Genomic DNA, 25,256 nt, shown 5'->3' on the forward strand with positions numbered 1-25,256 from the left:
AAGGTTGTTATCAATCCAGACCCCCAGATTTCGAATACAGGTGGTACTGTAAGCTGACAACATTTGAAGGTCATAAGCATGAGTACTGCGATCACTGGGGCCAAACAGGATAATTTCCGTCTTGTTTTCATTCAGACTCAAAAAGTTACCAGTAAGCCATAGTTTCAGTTCATTTATACAGTCCAGTAATAGCTCTAGGGCAAACTTATCATCACGTTTTAGGGGCAAGTAAATTTGGGTATCATCAGCATATAGGTGGAAAGAAACCCCATGTTTAGTTAAAATAGAACCCAAAGGTAACATATACAGATTAAACAGTTCTGGCCCAAGGATAGAACCCTGCGGAACGCCAGACCCAAGTTTCATTTTAGATGAACACTGTTTCCCGATGCGAACAGAGTAGCTTCTGTTAGACAAATATGAGCGGAACCATTCCAACACCATGCCCCTAAAACCTGTACATACTTCAAGACGAGAAATTAAAATATCATGGTCGACCAGGTCAAAAGCAGAGCTGAGGTCCAACATGACCAGAGCCACAGATTGCCCGGTATCAGTGCTGAGCAAAATGTCATTCATGACTCGTAAAAGTGCAGATTCTGTACTATGATGTGATTTAAAACCAGACTGAAAGTTCTCGTAAATCTGACTATCATTTAAAAAAAACTTGAGTTGGCTCAAAACCACTTTTTCTACGATTTTTGAAATAAAGGGTAAGTTTGAAATTGGGCGATAGTTGCTTAGAATTGATGGATCCAAGCTAGGTCTTTTAAGTTTCGGCAAGACCGAGGCATGTTTCAGACTGTTAGGAACAACCCCGGTGCAGAGACATTTGTTGATAAAAAACAACAAATCCGAACCGATAGCACATAGAACCTGCTTAAAAAATTTAGTAGGAATCACATCTTGAAAGAAGCTAGTGGTTTTTAGAGTTGAAACAATCTCAACTAAAGAGTCAAGGGAAACAGGTTCAAAGACAGACCATGTAGAAGAACATATAGGAACTTCAAGTGGCATATAAATAGACAACGACATTTGGGATCTGATCATTGAGATCTTCTCATTGAAGTATATTGCGAAATCTTCGCAGAGAGAATCAGAAATCTCTAGGAGCAGATTAATAGTGGGATTTAGAGCAGAGTCAATTATTGAAAATAAAACATTGGGCCTGTTACTGTTGATTCTAATCAGCTCAGAAAAGTAGTGGTTTTTAGCAACTTTAGCAGCTTGCTGAAATGCAGCAAGAGAATCCATTAAAATTTCATAAGAAACATGTAGTCTGTCCTTACTCCACCTGCGTTCAGCCCTTCTACGGGTCTGTCTAAGTGAATGAACATTATCATTAAGCCATGGTTGTGAAACATGATTAAAATTATTTTTCTTTACCCTGATTGGAGCAACAGCATTTAAAACATTAGAGCAGACAGAGTTAAAAAAGTTCAAGTGATCTTCAGCATCCAAGGAACTCAGTAATGGAACAGTGGCTTGTTCCGTAGCTAAACCTGGGTATAGTGCCACAAAGTCCTCCTTAGCACATTCATTAAAGATTCGAGTTGTCTGTGTGCAAGTATGAAGTTTATGTCTGGTATCATTGATAGGTAAAGAAAACAGAATCGGAAAGTGATCGGATATACCAGTATTACTGATACTAATATCTGATACCTGTAGACCACGTGATAGAATTAAATCTAGAGTATGTCCCTGGATATGAGTGTGACCAGACACCCATTGATCCAGGTCAAAAGAGACAATAAGATTCCGAAACTCTTTAGAGAGTGGCTTAGTATCACAGCACACATAAATATTAAAATCACCCAGGATTAGAATTTTGTCAAATCTGGTAACCAAATCCCCCACAAACTCAGCAAATTAATTAAAAAAATCCTTATTCAGTTGAGGCGGACGATAAACCAAGGCAAATACCTGAGAAATAGTTGATGTAGGTTGGACCAGTTGTACTTAAAAAGTACGGCAAGGGCTAGTTGTTAGACCACGGCAGGGATATTGTTTTAATAAGGCGGGGACCACGCCATTATTGGTCCCCCGCGGGGACCACGCGGGGACCACGCCAAGAACTAGACCACGGCAGGGATATTGATAGTGTCGCTAGTCCCCCTCCACGGCCAGATAGCCGCGGTGAATTTAGGAAAGCACAGTCCTGTGGAACTAATTCAGTGAAAGGACTTAGCTCATCCGGTTTAATCCATGTCTCAGTGATGAATAAGATATCCAAGTCCTGCATCGTGAAGAAATTGTTTATTAAAAATGTCTTGTTTACCACTGACCGGGCGTTAATCAGGGCCACTTTGAGAGATGGTGCAGCTATCTCCAGCTGTGTTGTTCGAGTTAGCGAGCGTAGATTGTGGTGTTTCACTCCACGACGTCGAAAGCTGGGGGGGATGATGCACGAAAGGTCGGATGAAAAACATCCAACAGCGGGTCGAAGCCACCAATAAGAGGGGAAGGACCATGCAAAAGCACCAGCGAGACGGCGCTCTTTGGTGAGCACAGGACCAACACACACAGCCGAAGACCGTGCCAGAAACTTCAAGCGAGCTGCAAATCCGCCCCGCTTTCCACGCTTTCTCCGACATATTGCAGTCCGAAGTTAGTAGCGACAAACATAAAAACAAACATAAAATCACGAATTTTAGGAGTGAGAAGGAGGGCAATAGACGGCAAGCCACATACAACGGCGCCATTTTGGTACCTCTTAATACTCTGAATACATTCAGAATCAGAAATGCAACTCAGGAGAACACAACCACATCAAACATAGACGATAAAGGACAAGGAACTAAGGATAACTCAGGGCTTATAAACAGAGTTAAAAAGAGGCAATTAGAGTAGAAATAGAACAGGTGAGGGGAACTATTTAACAACCAACTAGACTAATTAGTGAACTAAGGCAAATAATTTATTAGTGACATGCACTGACTGTGTCACGATACAGAAGGAGACAACACTGGTATCTCAAGTTCACAGAAGTTTATTAGCAGGTAGCAGACAGCAAGCAGAATAATTCTTGTACATAAAATAGATGAATAAGCAGACTTAGATTAACTGGTAATAGTCTCTGTCCTTTGTAGGTGCTGTGATGGTGACGGCAGTAGATAAATTGGTGGATCAGAAGACAAGAAGATGAAGGTAGATGACAGGCGGGAATCTCAATAGGTGAGTAGTTCAGATAAGGAGTCAGGTAAGCTGTACGGGTGGAGACAACACTGTCTTTCCATAAGGATTGACGAAACCTTACACCGGTACTGTGTGAAGTGCAGGCTTTTGTAGAGAGGTGCTAATGAGTAATAGATGGCGGGTGCAGGTGATTGTGGAGCGTGTACAGTTGGAGAGCAGGAAGGATTCTGGGAAGTGTAGTGCTGAGATTAAATGAGCTGGTGACTGTGACAGTACATTCCCCTCGCAGAAAACGCAACCTCGCGCAAAATGGATTCCAGCCGAGGTGGGAGGGTGGGCGTCCTGGAGCTGTGTCAGGTGACAGGCAGGAAACTATCTCCAGGACGACACTGGCAACCCAGGGAGGCGCTGGCAGCTCAGGAAGGCATGGCGGTGGAGATACTGTAGCTCAGGGGCCCATGGCGGTGCAGGTCGTTTAGGAAGCCATGGCGGTGCAGATAGCTCAGGGGCCCATGAGTCCGAAACAGGTGTCAAAAAAATCAACTAAAAGTGATTCCATCGGCCTCCGTGGCCATGACGAGGAGACTGGTGAAGGTCACCGTGACCGTAACGAAGGAGCAGGGTGAACAGAAGGTCAGATAATTTGTTTTGTCAGTACTCTCCGGGCTGAGTTCTGGTGCGTGAGCGGGCTCCTTGGTGTGCTCTGGGACGAGTGCGAGCTCAAGGCTGAACTTTGGTGCTGGAGCGAGCACTGGGCTTAGTTGAGACAAGCACTGGGCTGAGCTGAGCTCTAAAGCAGGTGCGGGCTCTGAGGCGGAAGCAGGAATAGCACTGAGTTCAGGGACTGGGGCGGACTCAGGGATTGGAGCCTTCACTGGACGACAGTCAGGGACTGGAGCCATCACCGGACTCTGGACAGAGACTGGAGCCACCACCGGACTCTGGACATGGACTGCTTGCATGACAGGTGTGAGGTGGGGCTGGACGATGGTGATTGTGTCTTCCTCCGCTCTGTCAACGAGGAATGAGGACCCATCTATCCATAGCACGAAGTTGATGTAATTCTCCAGCGTCCAGGATAGGACTCCTCGCGGCATCACAAAGCGGGTATCTCTGTCCAGCCCGCACCAAAATTCTCCATCAGGGTGAGGTCACTGCAGGTGGCTCAGTGGCTGATGTCAACAAACTCCTTTACATATTCCTCTAGGCATCTGCCACCCTGGAAAACAAAAACTGTCACTCCCTCCATGAGTTCCTTGCCATTCAAGGGGGCAACATTGATGGACGCAATTACCATGCTCCTTCTCATGTCTATGGTCTGGTCTTCTGTCACAATACAGAAGGAGACAACACAGGTAACTCAAGTTCACAGAAGTTTATTAGCAGATAGCAGAGAGCAAGCAGGATATTACGGTGAGTGTTCATCAAATAGATGAATAAGCAGACTTAGATTAACTTGTAATAGTCTCTCATTGCAGGGGCTGAGATGGTGGTAGATTAACCGGTGGATCAGAAGACAAGAAGATAAAGGACAATGATGGGCAGGAATCTCAACAGGTGAGTAGTTCAGGTAAGGAGTCATGTAATGAGTCAGGTCATTTGTATGGGTGGTAACAACACTGTCTTTGCATAAGGATTGACGAAACCAGACACCGGTACTGTGAGAAGTGCAGGCTTTTGTAGAGAGATTCTAATGAAGGTAATAGACAGGTGATTGTGGAGTGTAAGCAGTTGGTGAGCAGGAAGGATTTTTGGAAGTCTAGTGCTGAGAGTAACTGAGCTGGTGTTTGTGACAGACTAGTCTTGCGTAGCCAGACCTTCAGACTGACGGCAGAAGGTCTGGACTCTATCGCAGCTTTTCTTGGCCAAAGACCGTCCAAGAGGACGTTTGACTGACATGTAACGCAACCAATCACAGTTCGTTTTGTTCCGCGTCATGTTTAGGAGCGTGCCAGTATAATCTCGATGTCCCTACAATAACAGACCAGCGTGGATCTAATAAATTATTAATTCAAGAACGTTGTGCAAGTTTACTGCAACAATGGAGTGGCGAACTTCACATACTTTTGAAAATCCAGCGTTTAGTTGATCCTGGTAAGCCCTTAATGTCACAGTTGTAAACACAATGGCTTTTTTATTCCACGAGGGGTTTTGGAGTCACAGCATTTGTTTCCAAAAAAATGGACCGATAAAGAATGCGACACACACGTCTCCCGGACATCCTGTAAAATTCAACCAATCAGATTGCGAAACTCCTGAAGTGTTTCCAGAAAAGTGTGCCATATGCATCAGACGCTCACCCAATGGTCCGTGGGCGTGACGTCTGAGGCTGAGACTAGTGACAGACTGGCTGTTGTCATGTTTATTTTTTGGTGTGTGATAGGCTGTTAGATTAATCCATATCGAGAAAAAATGTCCAGAGGTTTTTCCAGAGTAAATTTTATCGCCATTTCGATATGATATAGTTTATCACCCAGCCCTATTTAGACAGTTTTATTTCACTCTCAAAATAATCAAAGCTGCAGAACACAACAAAACGAACATATATTATACATGGTTTTGTAAGCTCACTGTAAATTACACAAGTACTGTAGCGTAGCCTACATTTCCTGTGACAGCTATAATTTAATGCACAAATAAATGCACAGCTGTTCACATTTGTACTCTGCATCGAAAATATATATAAAAGTACTGTCGCAGCATTAATAACTTTTGGTGCTTATTTTGCGGCGTTTTTATAAGCCATTTGATTGGTAATATCGGTAAAACAATGTTGATGAATCTCGCTTGTGTCGAAGACTCAGAATCTATTTATGAGAGCTTACTGTGTGATGCAGAAACTCTTATAAAGCAAAAACAAACACTCATTTCTGATCCATAAATGCATTTCTCACTTAATGTATGCAATCTTACAGTTTGAAGGACGTCATAGGAAATCATGCTGTAGTGAATAATTAAGCAAAGAATCTTCTCATAGGATAAGGACACACACACAGTCTCATGAATAATTATGAGTCATCAATGTACTATGGTACAAAAACGTAGACATGAAAACGAATTAAACTAGGAAGGTAAAAATAGTGCCAAAAAAAGCTTAAAATAGACTAGTTTTCTCCTACAATTAAAATAATGGATGATAACATTATCTTCTATGTTGCTCAACACGCACACAACTCTGTTGAAATCTCAGAGAAATTTAGTTTAGGGTTTCATGACCCTTTGATATTTCATGAACAGATATTAAAGGAATAAAACATTTAGGTTAAGTAAGTTAAGATCAATTGTTAACATTTGTGGCATTATGTTGATTACCACAAAAACATTTTAACTCATCCATCCTTTTCTACAAAAAAAGAAATGGCAGTACTAAATGGGAGTACCAAGCTGAACTTCAGAGAGCTTTTTGACCCACTTAAGTAGGACTTAAGTACATCTTTATATGTACTACTACTTCTATTGTCTTTGAAATATGGCTATAGTGAACTTTAATTGTATGTTATGTATATCATATTTGTAATTACACATTTGTAATAATGTTGTAGTTAAGTTTAAACAAAAATTAAACTTATTATGCTTTTTTAACATTTTCAACTTTCTATAGAGTGTAATGTTGTTATTCTCTATATCAGTGCACACCATTTCTGAACTCCCTGAAACGCCTCCATTATAGTCTTGAGTTTTCTTCTGGGAACGAACACTTCGTAATATTCCTCATTTAAATTATTTCCACCCAAGGCAAACGCAAAAAAGCGGCAAGGCCGGTTTATTTAAGTTAGAAGTGTGTTGAAACCCGCGTTTGTAAGTGGTGTGACATTTCCCAAACACGCTCAAAGCAGTTGACCAATCACAACACACTGGTCCAGCCGACCAATCATTACACTTTTCTGAAGGAGGGGCTTCATAGAGACGGGAACTAAACAGAATGTTTCTGACAGACTTGCAAGAGAGGAGCTGCAACAATATCAAATATGTGAAAAATAAGGTGTTTTTTTAACATTCAACATTCAAAACCTGTTCTAGAATAGCCCAAAAAGAAAATCAGTAAAAAAATAAAGTAGGTAAATAGGTTTATAATGCATTTCGTTTTAGCATGTTAAAGTTTAGTGAAATAAACTAGTTTATTCCAATCTCTATATCTGTCTTAGCAAGCACATTATTTTAATACAGGATGAACAGGGAACTTCTGAGAAGGGCCAGTGTGACATCCAGTTGTTAAAACCTTGTCCTCTCCTCCGGTAACTTGATCTTTAAGGGGCTTAGTATTGATGAACCAGCTTCAGGACTCCTCACATGGACTACACGGCTTTATCTCCCCAGACTCGCGTGACTAAACCCTTACATGAAACACTCTGATCATGCTCCTCCTTCACTCTGTTCCGAATGATCTGAGTTTAAACAGCTAAGTGATTCAATCCAAGGACATCATTAAACCAGCAGCTTCTAACTCCGTAAGCATGTGTACTTGAGTGTCATTGCTTTAATGCACACCTCTAATAGCACAAGCCCGAGCAGGCCTCTTATCTAATCACTGCTAACATGCTGTCTGCTGGGAAATTCACAAGTATTTTTAAAGCTCTGATTGGAGTCTCCACAGATACCAGCACCTGATCGGCTCACTTTAAACGTTTCCCTTGAGAATGGGGGGTGTTATATCTGGCAATATAACGTCTGCACTAGGTCAGTTTTTCATGCAAAATATACAATGGGCGATACAAAAGTGGTCTTGGACTTTATAATAATACTTATTGGTGTGAAAAAAGCATCACGTGAGATTACAAAAGTCTATTTCACGCTGTGCGCTGCACGTTTGGTTTTTTTTTCTGGTTGCCGAGAGTTAAACAATGTTCAACTTTGGGTTAAACGCAGTGCTCATCACTGTAACTTTTTACCCAGTCGTCCAATCACAGTGTAGGAGGGGTGGGATAAATACACATACTGCTTGTACAACAACAACAGATGGCAAAAAGACAGAACAAAATCATTTAAAACAGAGGCCAGAGCAAGTACTTCAGTACAAGCACAAGTACAAGTACAAGTACACATTTTTATATTCAGAAACAAACTATGAAATCAGATACTACAAACAATCCCATGAATATTTCATATCATAGCAACCAAATGCTATGAAATGGAATACTATACTAGTCATGTTAACTGAAAAAAAAAAACCCTGCTTGGCTGCCTGGCGTTTTCAGCTGGAAAAAAATGCTTTGGTGGATACACAGCATTTCTAAAATAAGACTAAATTAAGTCATTTTTATCAAAGGTCAGTGAAAAGCAGTGCTTAAACCTTCAGATGTTGTTCATCCACACCTGACTTAGCTATTTCTCTCAAAAGTGATGATCTACGCATTCAGTCGTATCTGACTCTCGGCGACCTTATGGACAAGCATTCTCCATGCCATTGAGCTCTGCTTTTTTCAACTGTTTAATGTTCATATTGGTGTCCGATTTGATGGTGTCGAGCCAGCATGTTTGTTGCCGTCCCCTTCTTCTGATACTACTGACCATTCCCAACTTTACTGACTTCTAAGTTTGCACCCGTATGTGGCCAAAGTCAGTCAGTTTGTTTTCCTGGCTATCCATGGTATTCGTAACAATTTCCACCAGCTCCACATTTCGAATGCATTGATTTTCCTTTTATCGGCCTTTCTTAATGTCCAACTCTCTCACCCAAAGACGAAGGTTCTGACTGATCTGCTTTTGGTACGTCATATCTTTGCTCTTCATTATACCAGATCAATCAATCACCCTCTTGTAGAATAAAAACATATTTTTCTAGTATATTAATATGGCCAGCTCATGTGAATGAACAACATTTTAATCAGAAGTCATAATCATAAATGATCATAATCATTTGTTAGTTTTTTTTATTCATTTTCATTTCAGGGGTCCAAGTTTTTTACAGTTGGAGGGGTTTATCTTTAAAGGGATACTCCACCAGTTTTTCTTATTAAACTATGTTATTCCCTTAACTAAGACGAGTTGATACATACCTCTCTCGTCTCAGTGCGTGCACTATATCGCTCTGTATTGCCGCAATGTCACGTGTCTGTCCTGTCCTGTGTGACACTTGGGTGTTTGTTATGTTGGGCCATGTGCTCATGTCATTGTCTGATCCCTCCCCCTCGTTACCTGATTATTGTTTGAGTTCAACCACCTGTTTCCCTCTTGATTTGTTCCCTTTATAAGTCTCCCCTTGTATGCAGTCTTTGTCGGATCTTTGCTTTATGTTTCCCCGGTTTTCCTTGTCATGCTTATGTTGTTCCTTGTCAGGTTGGTTTTTTAGTTTGGTTCTGTTTTATGCTTTATCTTTTATGTTTTCCCGCTCGTGGGTTTTTGTTTTGTGTTTTGTTAATAAATATACCCCTTATGCTGCACTTGAGTCCTCTCCTTCACTTTTGGTAACCGTACCGTGACAGAAAGATCCGACCACTAAGGGACTCAGCAGCATGGAGGACGAGGAGTCTTACTGGGCGAATCTGGTTGATCATCACATGGATGACGAGTATTTGGATTGCCCGGACTACTTCATCGCTACGTTTTGCTCAACCAAATTTTCATCGGTCCATGGGGACAATTCGAGACCTGCTTCTCGCCGTCGCGGACGGAGAAGGAGGAAAGGCCCGTCTGCCCAGCAAGAGACTGTTCACGTCCCGTCTGCCCAGCGAGTGACTGTTCCCGTTCCGTCTGCCCAGCGAGAGACTGTTCACGTCCCGTCTGCCCAGGGAGAGACCGTTCACGTCCCGTCTGCCCAGCGAGAGACTGTTCACGTCCCGTCTGCCCAGCGAGAGACTGTTCCCGTCCCGTCTGCCCAGCGAGAGACTGTTCCCGTCCCGACTGCCCAGCGAGAGACCGTTCCCATCCCGTCTGCCCAGCGAGAGACTGTTCCCGTCCCGTCTGCCCAGCGAGAGACTGTTCACGTCCCGTCTGCCCAGCGAGAGACTGTCCCCGTCCCGTCTGCACAGCGAGAGACTGTCCCTGTTTCCTCTGCCTTCCTGAACGGGGACTACCTGGAGCGTCTGGCTCGGATATTGGATATGCCAGTCTCAGCCGTTCCTGAGCCGGAGGCAGAGCCAGTGTCTGCGGGTTCTGACCCGGAGGCAAAGCCAGTGCCCGTTTCCGAGCCGGAGGCTGAGCCAGTGGAACAGTCAGTGCCCGTTCCTGAGCCGGAGCCGGAGCCGGTGCCCGTTCCTGAGCCGGTGCCCGTTCCTGAGCCGGAGGCGGAGCCGGTGCTCGTTCCAGAGCCGGAGGCAGAGCCAGTGCCTGTTCCTGAGCCTGACCCAGTTTTTGTGTCTGTGTTTGTGTCTGTCTTTGCGACTGTGTTTGTTCTAGTGTCTGTTCCCGAGCCGGTGTCTGTTCCCGAGCCGGTGTCTGTTCCCGAGCCGGTGTCTGTTCCCGAGCCGGTGTCTGTTCCCGAGCCGGTGTCTGTTCCCGAGCCGGTGTCTGTTCCCGAGCCGGTGTCTGTTCCCGAGCCGGTGTCTGTTCCCGAGCCGGTGTCTGTTCCCGAGCCGGTGTCTGTTCCCGAGCCGGTGTCTGTTCCCGAGCCGGTGTCTGTTCCCGAGCCGGTGTCTGTTCCCGAGCCGGTGTCTGTTCCCGAGCCGGTGTCTGTTCCCGAGCCGGTGTCTGTTCCCGAGCCGGTGTCTGTTCCCGAGCCGGTGTCTGTTCCCGAGCTGGTGCCTGTTGCTGCTCCCGAGCCGGTGCCTGTTGCTGCTCCCGAGCCGGTGCCTGTTGCTGCTCCCGAGCCGGTGCCTGCTGCTGCTCCCGAGCCGGTGCCTGCTGCTGCTCCCGAGCCGGTGCCTGCTGCTGCTCCCGAGCCGGTGCCTGCTGCTGCTCCCGAGCCGGTGCCTGCTGCTGCTCCCGAGCCGGTGCCTGCTGCTGCTCCCGAGCCGGTGCCTGCTGCTGCTCCCGAGCCGGTGCCTGCTGCTGCTCCCGAGCCGGTGCCTGCTGCTGCTCCCGAGCCGGTGCCTGCTGCTGCTCCCGAGCCGGTGCCTGCTGCTGCTCCCGAGCCGGTGCCTGCTGCTGCTCCCGAGCCGGTGCCTGCTGCTGCTCCCGAGCCGGTGCCTGCTGCAGTTCCCGAGGCGGTGCCTGCTGCAGTTCCCGAGCCGGTGCCTGCTGCAGTTCCCGAGCCGGTGCCTGCTGCAGTTCCCGAGCCGGTGCCTGCTGCAGTTCCCGAGCCGGTGCCTGCTGCAGTTCCTGAGCCGGTGCCTGCTGCAGTTCCTGAGCCGGTGCCTGCTGCAGTTCCTGAGCCGGTGGTTGCTCCTGTTCCACCGCCCTGGCCGCCCGATGGGCCGTCTCCGCCCTGGCCGCCCGAGGGCTCTTCACCGCCCTGGCCGCCCGAGGGCTCTTCACCGCCCTGGCCGCCCGAGGGCTCTTCACCGCCCTGGCCGCCCGAGGGCTCTTCACCGCCCTGGCCGCCCGAGGGCTCTTCACCGCCCTGGCCGCCCGAGGGCTCTTCACCGCCCTGGCCGCCCTATGTTCCTGTCTCTCCCGTGCCCCCCTGGTGTGTCCCTCCCGTGCCACCGGATGGAGCGTCTGGTAGCCGCTCCGTAGAGAGGGGGTAGTGTCACGTGTCTGTCCTGTCCTGTGTGACACTTGGGTGTTTGTTATGTTGGGCCATGTGCTCATGTCATTGTCTGATCCCTCCCCCTCGTTACCTGATTATTGTTTGAGTTCAACCACCTGTTTCCCTCTTGATTTGTTCCCTTTATAAGTCTCCCCTTGTATGCAGTCTTTGTCGGATCTTTGCTTTATGTTTCCCCGGTTTTCCTTGTCATGCTTATGTTGTTCCTTGTCAGGTTGGTTTTCTAGTTTGGTTCTGTTTTATGCTTTATCTTTTATGTTTTCCCGCTCGTGGGTTTTTGTTTTGTGTTTTGTTAATAAATATACCCCTTATGCTGCACTTGAGTCCTCTCCTTCACTTTTGGTAACCGTACCGTGACACGCAAAACTATGTTAGCACTTAGCTTAGCCCATGCATTAAATATGGGCCAAGCAGAGAAGCGACCAAACACTTCCACGTTTTCCCTATGTAAACACAGTTACTCGAGTAGTGTAACTTGACCTGGGCTGGTGACACAAAATAAACCGTTGCGCTTTTCTAAGCGTTTAAAATTGATGACTATATTGTATGGCGGAATACCATAACAAGTGCTTTTGAGCACTTCGACTTGGCGCAATAACATCTTCACTTGTGAAAAGTCCTCTTACCGGCTCCCGCTTCCTCTCCCCCTCCCTCTGACATTTCCGTCAATACAACCAACGTGACATGCGCCGGTAGTAGTAGTTCGAGCGGAGTTGACGAAGTAACAGGTTTTTGGAAGCTAGTTTGTGTACAATAATGGTTAAAGCGTGCATCGTAAAGGGTTGTGAAAATAAGGAGAATGTATTGCTGTCATTTTTCACCGAATTCCAACACACCACATACAGCGGAGAGCTTGGTTAGCTGCTTTGAACAAGAATCCCAAAACACCATTGATGACTCTGAAGAAGTGGCGTGTTTGCTCCGAACATTTCACAAAGGAGGACTATACCTGCACAGGAACACGCCTAAAGGATGAGGCTACACCAACAATATTCAGATCACTTACAGAAAGCCCGTGGTCTTTCGCCAGCTCCGGTCTGTTCTGGATCATATCTTTCTTGCCTCTCACGGTCCATAAGAGCTAATTCCTCCTCCGTGTACTCGGGTTCAAACAGATATGGCTCTGGCCTGGGTCTTCTACAAAGAAGTCATAATCATCTACAAAGTCCGCCATTGCAAATGATCTGCAGTTTGCTAATAGCACAGGTAGTAAAAGTCACGATGGTTGTATTGACGGAAATGTCAGAGGGAGGGGGAGAGGAAGCGGGAGCCGGTAAGAGGACTTTTCACAAGTGAAGATATTATTGCGCCAAGTCGAAGTGCTCAAAAGCACTTGTTATGGTATTCCGCCATACAATATAGTCATCAATTTTAAACGCTTAGAAAAGCGCAACGGTTTATTTTGTGTCACCAGCCCAGGTCAAGTTACACTACTCGAGTAACTGTGTTTACATAGGGAAAACGTGGAAGTGTTTGGTCGCTTCTCTGCTTGGCCCATATTTAATGCATGGGCTAAGCTAAGTGCTAACATAGTTTTGCGGCAATACAGAGCGATATAGTGCACGCACTGAGACGAGAGAGGTATGTATCAACTCGTCTTAGTTAAGGGAATAACATAGTTTAATAAGAAAAACTGGTGGAGTATCCCTTTAAGGTGTGTATGCATGCAGGTGTGTGTGTGTGTGTGTGTGTGTGTGTGTGTGTTACCAATGTCTGCTGAGGAGTCTCTGTTTTCCCTGCTGGAGCTCAGTGCTGGTAGGAGGGGCTCCATGTTCATTATGAGCTGTTTATGACTGAGTGAAGTAAAGCTTCTGCTTTGGCCAAACTGAGATCTGAAACACCCACAGAAGCAGACACAGAAAGACAACATTTCATAAAACATAGTTTTTTAAATAAAATAGTTTGACTATACATGTCATGTTCAAAATTCAAGGCATCATAAGCATCATGAGCATCGTAAGCCTAAGTAGATTGTTGCCACCATTAGTCTCTATGATTAACTTATCACGATGCTTTTGAGAAATGCAGGGCAGATCAATCAGAAATCAACATAGCCAATTAACTAATACAAATATTTTTGTAGTGCTTTATTTCCATAACTTATTTTAAATATAACACTTGAGAAGTGTACTTAATTGTATTAAATTTACACTCGTATGTATTTAAAATCTTAAAAGTATATTTTTAAAACTGTACTTGCAGATAGTATAGTAAAATACTACTGAAATAAAGGACTACTTAAACTTTTAAAAGGTGCACTTTGTAATAATGTCAAATTAACAGTTTTAGCTTCAAATCATACAAATTTTAACATTTTAATTTACAATTAAAGTTAATATTTTAAATATACCAAATTGTAAGTTTATCATTACAAATGTATGATTACAGTTTTATTTAAAATGACTTATAAATTATTAAATACATCTTAATACATTTTAATTTAATTGCAAATAACATGCAATAAAATGTCCAAAAACATAACATTTAGTTCGAACCTAAGTAATATTATTTCCATATTAAGTGCTAAATGTAAACAAAAAAAAAATCCACAAGGGAAAAGAGGTCATTACATACATACGTCTCAAAAACACAGTATCCAAAATATAATTTGTTTAATTGTGAGGGTCAGCGTGAGGATGGAAAATGGTCAAAGAAAGCATGGATTATACAGTAAGTGGACTTTATACAAAAAAAGCTAAGTGTATATTATGACCCTTTAAACCCATATAACCCCCAAACCATCTAACCTACAAACAGTATGTCTGAGTGAAGTGTCATCAGATACAGTAAGAAAAGTATTGAAAATGGATGCTGACCTGTGTACAACAGGAGGTTCTCTCTGGATCTTTGAACTGGCTTCAATCACTTCTTTAGCCACCCGACCACTGGAATCAAACCAGAAACAATCATTTGATCCACTTAAATAATGTGAAATAAGATTAAACAATAGTCATATTAGCATGTCTGACTTATGATTTACTCTTATCAGGTAAGAGGTTGATAGCGCATGCAGGCAAATCATCTCACCTGTAGCGAAATCGGCTTCCCTTGAAAAATATACTGCTGCTGGACACAGTCTTTATCTGACTTGACTTTGCACATCTAAATCACATAAATCAGAGAAATGCAATAACATTTAGTTATGACTGAAATTGCGTTGCTTAAACTCGAAATTGTGAGAAAAAAAGTCCGAATTGTGAGATAAAAAGTCACAAAGTATGTGTTTATTATCTTCCACTCTTACAAGTTTTCTCCTTAAGTTGAGACCTTTATACTGTCTTAAAACCTATTTTTGTAGTTTGGAGCAATGAAAATGGTGTTGTTAATGCATCTTATTGAATGTATGTATGCGGTGTAAAAGTATGTATTATGTTTGGTAACATATTTTTTGATAGTCCACTTTAGACATTCTACTAGCTATTTGCAACATGTCAACTAACTCTCATTAGAGTATTAGTAAATTATCTTCTTAATATCTGCTAACACTTTATTTTGATGCTCCTCAACTGTTCTACTGACTAACAATTCTACTGACTATAACCAAAACCTAACAGTCTACTAATACTCTAATGAAAGTTAGTTGAAATGTAGTTGCAAATTAATGAAAGTCAGTCCCGAGCCGGCCGTGTTGTTGCAAAGTTACTTATAGTTAGCAGAATGTCTAAAGTGGACTATTAAAATGTAACCTTATTTGGTAAAGCACTTTAGACTTTCTGTTTTTAAATGTACTTTAGAAATAAATGTGTATTGCATTTTTTTTGTAATGTGTGTATCTTTGTTACCAGCTTATCTTACATTGCATGTCCTGTAAGCAGGACCATACGGAGTCTGTGCCTGCTGTTTCTTCCAGCTAACAGACTGCAGTATTCTCATTTCCATTTAACAGTTTTTGCTATATATAAATCCATTCAGCATAATTCAGCAGATTTTCGAGCAGATAATCAGTGTAGAAAGTGTACTGATACTGTGTGGCCTGCTCATGAGAGCAGTTTGTCATTGATTGACTGATGTGTGTGTTGTTAATATGAAGACAGGGATAACTGCCAGTGTACTGGTTTGATATGTGCAGGCCTGCTGTCATTAAAGCTCTTAATTAAAGGGCTTTCTACAGTAATGTGACACCACTCACACATAGTAACCAGAGACAGAGAAAGAGACAGAGGCACTTATATGAGGGTCATTCTCAGGAAGCGGCGCCATTCGTGTGCTGCGTTTGTCCTCATGACCTCATACTGATATAATCACCAGGATCTAGAACTTAGTCACATTATATGCAAAATCTATTTTCAAAAATGTATATTTATAGGTTTCATTGAATTTTAACTCATGGTTTCACAATGTATTTTTTTTCTTCTAAAATGCTTTATGCACTTTCTGTTCAACTCTGTTATGTTGTGACATTCTTTAAAAGAAATATTGATTTGAGGAGTGAAATCATGAAAAACAAACCAAGGTAAGTTTAAATTACATTCCATATTTCATTAAGTAACTTACATTGTCACAGAAGTCCATCAAAGTGAAACATTTTTACTAAAAATATCACTAAAATAATAACTGTAAATTATGTGGTGTACTATATCAGACATTTTTTTCACTGATCTAAAAACTCCCAAAGACTTTGTATTTAACAGGGTTGGCATGAAGAGAAAAGTCATGGGTTACACATATACATACATACTGTACATAGATACATACATACATATAATTATTTTAGCATTACATTAGAACTATTTTCAGAGATTGACCCATACACCACTGTTCCAAAGTTTTTAAGATTTTAAAAGTCTCTTATGCTACAGTAAAACGAGTAATATAGTAAAAAAAAAATGCTATTTAAAATAATTGTTTTAATTTTGAATATATTTAAAACGTAATTTATTCCCGTGATTCAAAGCTGAATTTTCAGTATCATGATTACTCAGTCTTCAGTGTCACATGATCCTTCAGAAATCATTCTAATATGATGATGATTTTCTGCTCAAGAATTATTTTTTATATTATCAATTTTGAAATTTTTAAAGTTATGCTGCTTAATATTTTTATGGAAACCATTTTTTTCCAGGATTGTTTATTGAACAGAAAGAGAGAGAGAAAAAAAAAACTTTGAATAGTGCTGTATAAAAACACCAAACCACAAGCAAATGCTAGAGAGACACACATACGAAGTGTGAAGAAGAGAGAGAGAGAGTGAGTAAGAGAGAGAGAGGGAGAGATAAAAGGACGGCTCTCACTTGTAAAATGCCTGATTTTCCACAGCACATTTCCACAGATGTTTACAGGCTGCTGGTGTGGAGGTGTGGAATGTCAGAACCAGTTTCTTCTGCAGAGAGATGAAAAGACAGAATGAATAACTTAAGCGTGGATTCTTAGCAAAGGTGACAACAATCAACTTAAGTGAACGGGGAGGAAAAAAGGACATAAAAAGATCTATAAATTACACGGAGATGGAATCTGAGCACAATGTCATAAATAATGAGAGCTGAACAAAATGCTGACCCAAATCTGTGTGCATGTTAGTGAGAGTGATGGCTACTGAGTGCAGGACGGCTTTACCGGGAAGAGTGCAGGGAACATGAGAGTGTGGATCAATATAACACGTCATAACGGCACAGTCGGTTAACCGGTTAGCAGCACATTGACTGGAACGAACATAATGTACAATACAATTATTAACCTTCATTTACACTACAGATACTGCAATATGTTTTACAAGGACATATATTAGTGTAATAAAGGAGTAAATCACAAGGAGCCGTGCACCACCATGATTTTACAAAGATTGTGGGTTAGTCACAACAAATAATGAAAGTCTCAAATGACCAATAAATAATTATATTTATTATGATTTATAATCTAAATAAACAATTGTCATAAGTGATAAAGCTGCAAGCAGCAATTATCGGGGTTCAAGCGCTTTAAGGCCTTTAATCACATTTGTAAAAAGGTATAATGTTTTATTTAGCAAACATGTAACCACTTAGATCATGCATGGAAAAGACCATTTACAGCTAATACGGGCAATTTACTAAGGAAATATAGTAGTTTTAAAGCTTTTTAACAGTTATCGAGGTTGAGCCTAGTTCGTGAAAGTAGATTTTTAAAATAATCTCCGATATTTCACAAACAGTTCCATTGACAGCGGTGGTCCTAGAGTCAAAGTTGCTCAGAATGAGTTCTACCATATGGTATGAATGTCACGGGTATGTATGAAAAACCGTGTGATATATAATACTTTACGCATGACAAAAAAGTGAAGGCGCCCCCCGGAGGGCCGATTTCTTTCGGATTCCTCACAAGCCTCTAGGGCCTTGAGTCAAACAGGCCCAGCGAATTTCGTTCCGATCAGCCTCCGTTAACCTCGTCTGACAGCTGCTCAAAATTCATGGGCCGACGGAGTCCGTGTTTTTCGAGATACGTGAATGTCCTCGAAGACCATGGTGGCACCTTGGACAAAGACACCGCATGCCGGTTTTCAAGTCAATTGGACTGACTGTTGCATAAAGCCGTTTTCGTGGGGGATTTTTTTCACTCTATTGCGCCACCATGTGGCCAATCACCACGATTTTTTTCACGTGACAAATTTTTTTGCCCATAAACATGAGTACAGAGTCTAAAGAAATTATCTCATACTGGAAAATCCAAAATACCCAAATATTCCGCCAAGGTGACAATCGAATCAGAGACATTGTTTGTTAAGGATTCCAATGATACAAGACACTTGAGTTTGCGACAAATGGTGTAGGAGTTATGAGCCATTTTTGTTCGCTGCAGCGCCCCCTATCAGGCTGATCGGGGTGAGCCTTGGTAACGTTGCATGTGAGTACTACAATCCTTCAAAGTTTTAAGTCTCTACGACTTACGACTTATCTGCCTGATCACTTTTATGGGAGAATGCTGATCCTTTGAAATTCTAACAATTACAATAGAGTTTCAGCGCGTTCATTTGCCTGTTAATTGTGTGTTTACATCAGTTTAATGGTTAGTAAAAATAAATGTACGTCATAACTGACAAACTGGGGATCTCGCTTGAGAGACTACTTTGAGCGTAAACTAAACGAGCCAATGCACATTGGCATGCAATAATTGCACCAGCTGCTGCGTCACATCTTTGTTTTTCCGCTGAGGAGCTGGTCTTGTGACTCGGCTGTATAGTGGAAGCTCAGCAACTGTCGCGACGGGACATACGTCTCCGTTCCCTCCTCGGGGAACAAGGCTTACCATACGTAAACGAGACGTTCCCCTTTGTCAGTTCACTATGCCATACGTCATAACTGACGAATTGGGGATATCTACCAACACGCCACGGCTGCTGGCCCTTCCAGCACTCCGCTTGAGACTCCTGGCCTGACCGTAGTGTTGGGTAGAAAGTAGGAGCTCTAAGCAGAGAAGGTCAGTCACTGCTGTTCCGCAAGACCCACTCAGTGTGACTTGTTGGATAACGCTGGGAAAGCGTGCCCTTGGGGAAGGGGACGCTGCGGAAGCCACATCCTACCCCGGAGGGAGGCACTGTTACGGTACACATATGGACTAGCCAAGCAGGGTAGTACAACATATGGCAGTCTCTGGGGTGGTTCCAGCCTAGTTCTAGGGGGGAAAGAACACCAGCAGAGACGACAGAGCGGACTCTGTCGAGGGGAAAGACACGGGCTCGTCCGCAGAGGAGCTGATTGTGGAGGAATATACATATGGGGTCGCCGCAGGGACCACTATATATGGACACCCAGCCTAGCACAGGTTCCACAATGCATACGAGTGTAGGCCTGGCGTCAGACACTACTGCCGCAGGGGTGATGGAGGAACTCAACAGGGTTAGCCATTTCTGGGGAACACTACTGGAGCAATAGACGTATGTATCCGGCCCAGCGGGGCGGGAGTGGGGAGTAGAATCTAGCGAACTTGTTGGGTGTCGCCCATCCCGCAGCTCTACATATATCTGTCAGCGAGGCACCTTGAGCCAGTGCCCAGGAAGACGCAACACTTCTACTTGAGTGTGCTCGCAACCCGAACGGGCAAGGTATGTCTTGGGACTGGTATGCCAAGACAATAGCATCCACTATCCAGTGGGCTAACCTCTGCTTGGAGACAGCCTTTCCCTTCTGCTGGCCTCCGTAACAGACAAGAGCTGGTCTGAGGTCCTAAAGCTTTGCGTTCTGTCCACGTATAACCGCAAGAAGCGGACAGGACAGAGAAAAGCCAGGGCTGGGTCTGCCTCCTCCGAAGGCAGCTTTTGCAGGTTCACTACCTGGTCCCTGAAGGGAGTGGTAGGAACCTTGGGCACGTATCCAGGCCGGGGTCTCAGGACAACGTAAGAGTTGGCCGGCCCGAATTCTAGGCACAATTCATCGACCGAACCTGACGATCAGTTCATGCTTTCCCAATGATTTACCTTCAACTGTATCGTGATGTGCGGCGATAGCAGCAACATACACTTTGAGGGTGGAGGGAGACAGCCTTCGCTCCAACCCATCTAGCAGGAAAGAAAGCAAGACTCTGATCGGACATCTTCGGGGGTCTTACCGGTGGGAAGAACACCATCCAACTAACAGGTTCCACTTCAGTGCATAGAGGCACCTCATTGAGGGGGCAGTTCCTTGTTCTGTATAAATAGAGGTTATTGTTAAGACCTTTATCTTTAACTATATTCACAGGATAGCACAGATTTATGTTCCTTCTTGCTTTTGTAATACAGTTACTTAATAATAAATAATCAAGCATTTAAATTTACATCAAAGGGTTTATAGGCAGTTTAATGTTCCAAGGCTGATTTTTATTAAAACAAACCTTTTTTCTTTTTGTTATTTAAGGATCTCATTAAAAATTTCTTGGAGTGAATCATATGTCTTCAGAAATCATACTGATTTGCTGCCCAAGAAACATTTTCTATTATTATTAATATTGAAAACAGTTCCTGTTTAATATTTTTGTGAGAACCAGGATAAAGGTTTTCAGGATTCTTTGAATAGAAACTATGAATAGAAACTTCAAAAAGCAGCATTTATTTAAAAGAGAACAGAATGCAAAAGTCTGTGACTTTTGATTAATATAATGCATCCTTGTGGAATAAAAGTATTTACTTTCAAAAGAAAATCTTACTGACCTCAAACATTTGAACGGTAGTTTACGCAATGGCTAATGAAAATGTGTTTCACATCATAAATGTTTCTATATTGTGTTTTATCACCACTAGACTGCTGCATTAACCGCTCAGGAGGACAAGAACTGGTTCGTAATGATAATTATGTTAGATGAATCATCATGCATGAGAGGACGAAAGCTATATCAGTGTTGCAATGAAAGTGTATAGCGGTATTGGCTTTCTTCTGGATCGATATGCATCAGATTCCTGGTTCTCTCGTTAACACGATGAGATTACAGTGGAGTGAATGTGCTAATCTGGCAACCGAACTATGTGACACACTGACCCCATCAAATATATGTGCTGGATTATACGACCAGGTCTGTAGCGGAGGTGAATATGTATGTTTAAGGCCAGTGTGACAGAGATATATATAATGTCTGAAAAAGTGCTGTGAAAAACAGAACTGTCAGGAGAATAAGTTCCATTAACCCTACGCGTGTGTAATCTGAGCCAGGGATCAATAGATGGAGTACTAAGCAGAACAGTGAATCCAGGCAGAAATCAATACAAACCACTTCCAGGCCGTTTAGCATCAAACTGACGCCCCCAGCAATTCACTGCTGTACGCTCAGACTGAGCTTAGAGTCACGTCATAAAAACAAAACTAAATGTCAGAGCGCTCCCCCATCCAATGCTCAGAGAGATCTGAATTTGACAGTCAACTACTCATTTGAGCTTAGAGCGGGAATCCTGCAGTAAATTAACTGTGATTACAAACGGTGTTCTCAAACTGGGGTTCGCAGAGTACCCTCAGGTGGTATAGCACAAACCTAAAATTAACACTAAAAGATTATAAAAATACAAAATAGATTTGATTTAAATTGTTATTTTTTCATGTTTCATTTCTAATGGCTGATTAATTTTAATAAATCTTTATAGATATGTAAGTGTTAGGGTTATGTTGATTTGTCATGGACTCTTAGTTTGCTTTTTCTTGTTTCCTGTGTTTTTGTTCCTGTTTCCTTTTTTCCATATGTTTCCCGACACTCATTTGTTACAATGGTTACAGGTTATATTCACCTCCCCCTCCTCGTTATTTCCTTTTTATTTATTAAGCCATCAGTTTGATTCTAGTTTTGGTAACACTTTATTTTGATGGCTTCCACTTTAGACATTCTACTAACTATAAGTAACTTTGCAACTACATGTCAACAAACTCTCATTAGAGTATTAGTAGACTGTCTGCTTAATATCTGCTAACACTTTAGCTTAATATTCTGATTGTTCCAATCCAATCTGACTTCTGACCTATAATGCTCCCTGAATCATAATCATACACTGTTTGTTCGTTGGCCAGATGAGAACTACCCCCAAGAAACAATCTGTATTCTAAAAAGCGCTATATAAATAAATGTGACTTGACCTGACTTTATTTTGATGCTCCCCAAACAGACATTCTACTGACTATAAGTAACTTTGCAACTACATGTCAACTTATTCTACTAACCCTAAACTAACAGTCTACTAATACTCTAATGAGAGTTAGTTGGCATGTAGTTGCAAAGTTACTTATAGTTAATAGAATTTCTAAAGTGGACTGTTGAAATAAAGTGTAACTAAAGCGTAACCCTAGTTTTCGTCCAGTATTGTCTTTCCCACTGTTTGTAAAGCTGTTGTGTTTGTTCCTATTATCCTGGATTATTGTCTTTGTTTTGGTTTTTGAGCAATACATTTAACACAGCTGTGATTATATCCACCTCGCCTGCACATAACAATAAGACACATGGATAGCCCACATTTTTACATTGCAATGAATAACCTGTGGGAAAACACTGTAAAAAAAATAATAATAATCTTTTAACCGCAACATTAAAAAAAAAAATCTAAAAATACGAGAATAAAGTCGAAATATTTCTAGAATAAAGTCGAAATATTTCTAGAATAAAGTCGAAATTTAACGAGAATAAAGTAGAAATATTTCTAGAATAAAGTCGAAATATTTGAAAATTAAAGTTGAAAAATTTCAAGAATAAAGTCGTAATATTTTGAGAATAAAGTCAAAATTACGAGAATATAGTCTTCCGTAGAAGTCCCCCATCAGTCGCTCACGTTTGACGTTACGTCAACGTGACGACGTAATTGGGATCACACTCTGTGTGTGTGTGTGTGTCAGTTTCGGTGGGCGTTTCCCTGAGTGTGTATACATTACACCGTGGCTATCCCTGGGTGCCTCAGTTTTTTTATTTTCTCTTTTTTTTATTTTCTAACTGAATGAGCAACACAAGCATGACCCTGCGTCCTTTTCAGGATGTCATTCCACTTGTGCGTTTCTGGATGCGGTCGTTCCCTGGCGCCAGCAGACGGCAATAGCTGCCTCTCGTGTTTGGGCATTCAACACGCTGAGGCAGCCTTTGTGAATAGCTCATGTTCCCATTGTGGGAATATGACTATGGCACCGTCAAAATCGAGACTCCCTTACCTCAAAATCGAGACTCGCTTACCTCAAGGAAGGTGCAGTCCCCTCGCCTATGCCCCGATCTAGTGCTTATTCTGGACCTCAGAATAGGCCTACTTCGGTGCTTAGCCAGGAGCTCCTTCTGACGATCAGATGTCGGTTGCAGCATCGGAGGCGGAGCTTCAGTCCTCTGGAGATGAGGATTCGGCAGCGTTAGTGTAGCGTTGCCCGAATCCGATCCAGAATGCTTCCCCTATGCTCCCCTATGATCCCCTATGCTTTCCTGGGCCGCCGAGAAGGTTGGGCTTGCGTGGAACCCTCCACCACGTCCCGAACCTTCCCGGTTGCACGATTGGTTTCTCGGGGCAGGCCGCGCTGAGAACCAGCACGGTGCCCCGGTACCATTCTTTCCGGAAGTGCATGAGGAGCTCACTAGGACATGGACGGCGCCGTATAGTGCCAGAAGCCGTCCGAGTGGCTCCTTCCTCCTCACCACCTTCGATGGCGGAGCAGCTAAGGGGAATGTGGATGTCCCACCAGTGGAACGTGCCGTTGCGATGCAGCTGTGTCCAGTGTCCGCTTCCTCTTGGCAGGGTAATCCACGCCTCCCGTCCAAGGCATGCAAGTTTTGTCCGGTCTTATGGCGAAGGCTTACAGAGCCTGTGGACAGGCTGCTTCCGCCCTCTATGCCATGGCACTTCTGCAGGTCCACCAGGCCTATGCGCTCATGGACATGCACAAGGGTGGTTCTGACCCAGAGCTCCTCCGGGAGCTCCGTGAAGCAACTGACCACGCCCTCCGGGCGACGAAAGAAGCCGCACGTTCTATCGGTCAGGCGATGTCCACCTTGGTGGTCCAGGAACGCCACCTTTGGCTCAACCTGGCGGAAATGAGGGACACTGATAAATATCGGTTCCTGGATGCCCATCTTTCCCAGGTTGGGATATTCGACGATGCGGTTGAGGACTTTGCCCAGCAGTTCTCGGCCGCCCAGAAGCAGACGGAGGCCATCCGCCACATCCTGCCCCGGCGGACCGCTGCTGCCTCCACCCGTCCGCCGGCCGCAAACCCTCTGTCTGCTCGTCACCGTGGTCGACCTCCTCCCCGGGCCAGTGGTACCCACAATTTCAATAAAAGAGCAGTTTCTGAAACCTCTGCAGCCGCAGTAACGCCGCTCGGATTGCTTCATGTTCGGCCGCTCCAACACTGGCTCCACGATCGAGTCCCGAGATGAGCATGGCAGAGCGGCTCGTGCCGGATCCAAGTTACCCCGCACTGTCGCCAAAATCTCAGCCCATGGTCGGACCCTTTGTTCTTGCGGGCAGGTGTTCCCCTAGAACAAGTGGACTGTGGACAGGGCCTCAACTGCATTGGCACATCAACTGCTTTGAGTTGTGAGCAGTACATCTTGAGCTGGGCCGCTTCAAAACACCGCTACTAGGCAAGCATGTACTGGTCCGTACGGACAGCACTGTGACCGTTGCGTATATCATCCATCAGGGTGGTCTACGCTCCCGCCGCATGTCACAACTCGCCCACCATCTCCTCCTTTGGTCGCTTCGTGCCATTTATATTCCGGCCCTGCTCAACCGTGCAGCCGACGAGCTCTCACCGCAACAGGTGCTACCGGGAGAATGGCGACTCCATCCCCAGGTGGTCCAGCTGACATGGAGGTGCACAGGTAGATATATTTTCTGCCCCTGACACGTCCCACTGCCAGTTGTTCTTCTCCCTGACCGAGGGCACCCTCGGCACGGACACACTGGCACACAGCAAGTATGCGTTTCCCCCAGTGAGCCTTCTTGCACAGACCCTGTGCAAAGTCAGGGAGGACGAGGAGCAGGTCTTGCTTGTTGCGCCGTATTGGCCCAACCGGACCTGGTTCCCGGAACTGGTGCGACTCGCGACAGCCCCTCCCTGGCCCATTCCTCTGAGAGAGGACCTGCTCTCTCAGAGACAGGGCACCCTATGGCACCCGCGTCCAGACCTATGGAAACTCCATG

The 25,256-nt window shown here is 43.8% G+C and overlaps 1 protein-coding gene across 1 annotated transcript in view; it reads right to left on the reverse strand.

The window, feature by feature from the left end:
- The window catches only part of frmd3 (FERM domain containing 3), a 74,959-nt gene that overhangs the window by 6,123 nt on the left and 43,580 nt on the right, over positions 1–25,256 (reverse strand). The window contains exons 10-13 of the mRNA XM_056246840.1: positions 16,951–17,039; positions 14,747–14,821; positions 14,536–14,604; positions 13,427–13,551 (exon numbers count right to left, since the gene is read on the reverse strand). Of these exons, the coding sequence (XP_056102815.1) occupies positions 13,427–13,551; positions 14,536–14,604; positions 14,747–14,821; positions 16,951–17,039 (358 nt within the window). The remainder of the gene's footprint in view (positions 1–13,426; positions 13,552–14,535; positions 14,605–14,746; positions 14,822–16,950; positions 17,040–25,256) is intronic.

Source organism: Rhinichthys klamathensis, unplaced genomic scaffold, assembly GCF_029890125.1.
Source record: "Rhinichthys klamathensis goyatoka isolate OS25496 unplaced genomic scaffold, OSU_Roscu_1.1 h1tg000040l_1, whole genome shotgun sequence".
Lineage (NCBI taxonomy): Eukaryota > Metazoa > Chordata > Actinopteri > Cypriniformes > Leuciscidae > Rhinichthys > Rhinichthys klamathensis.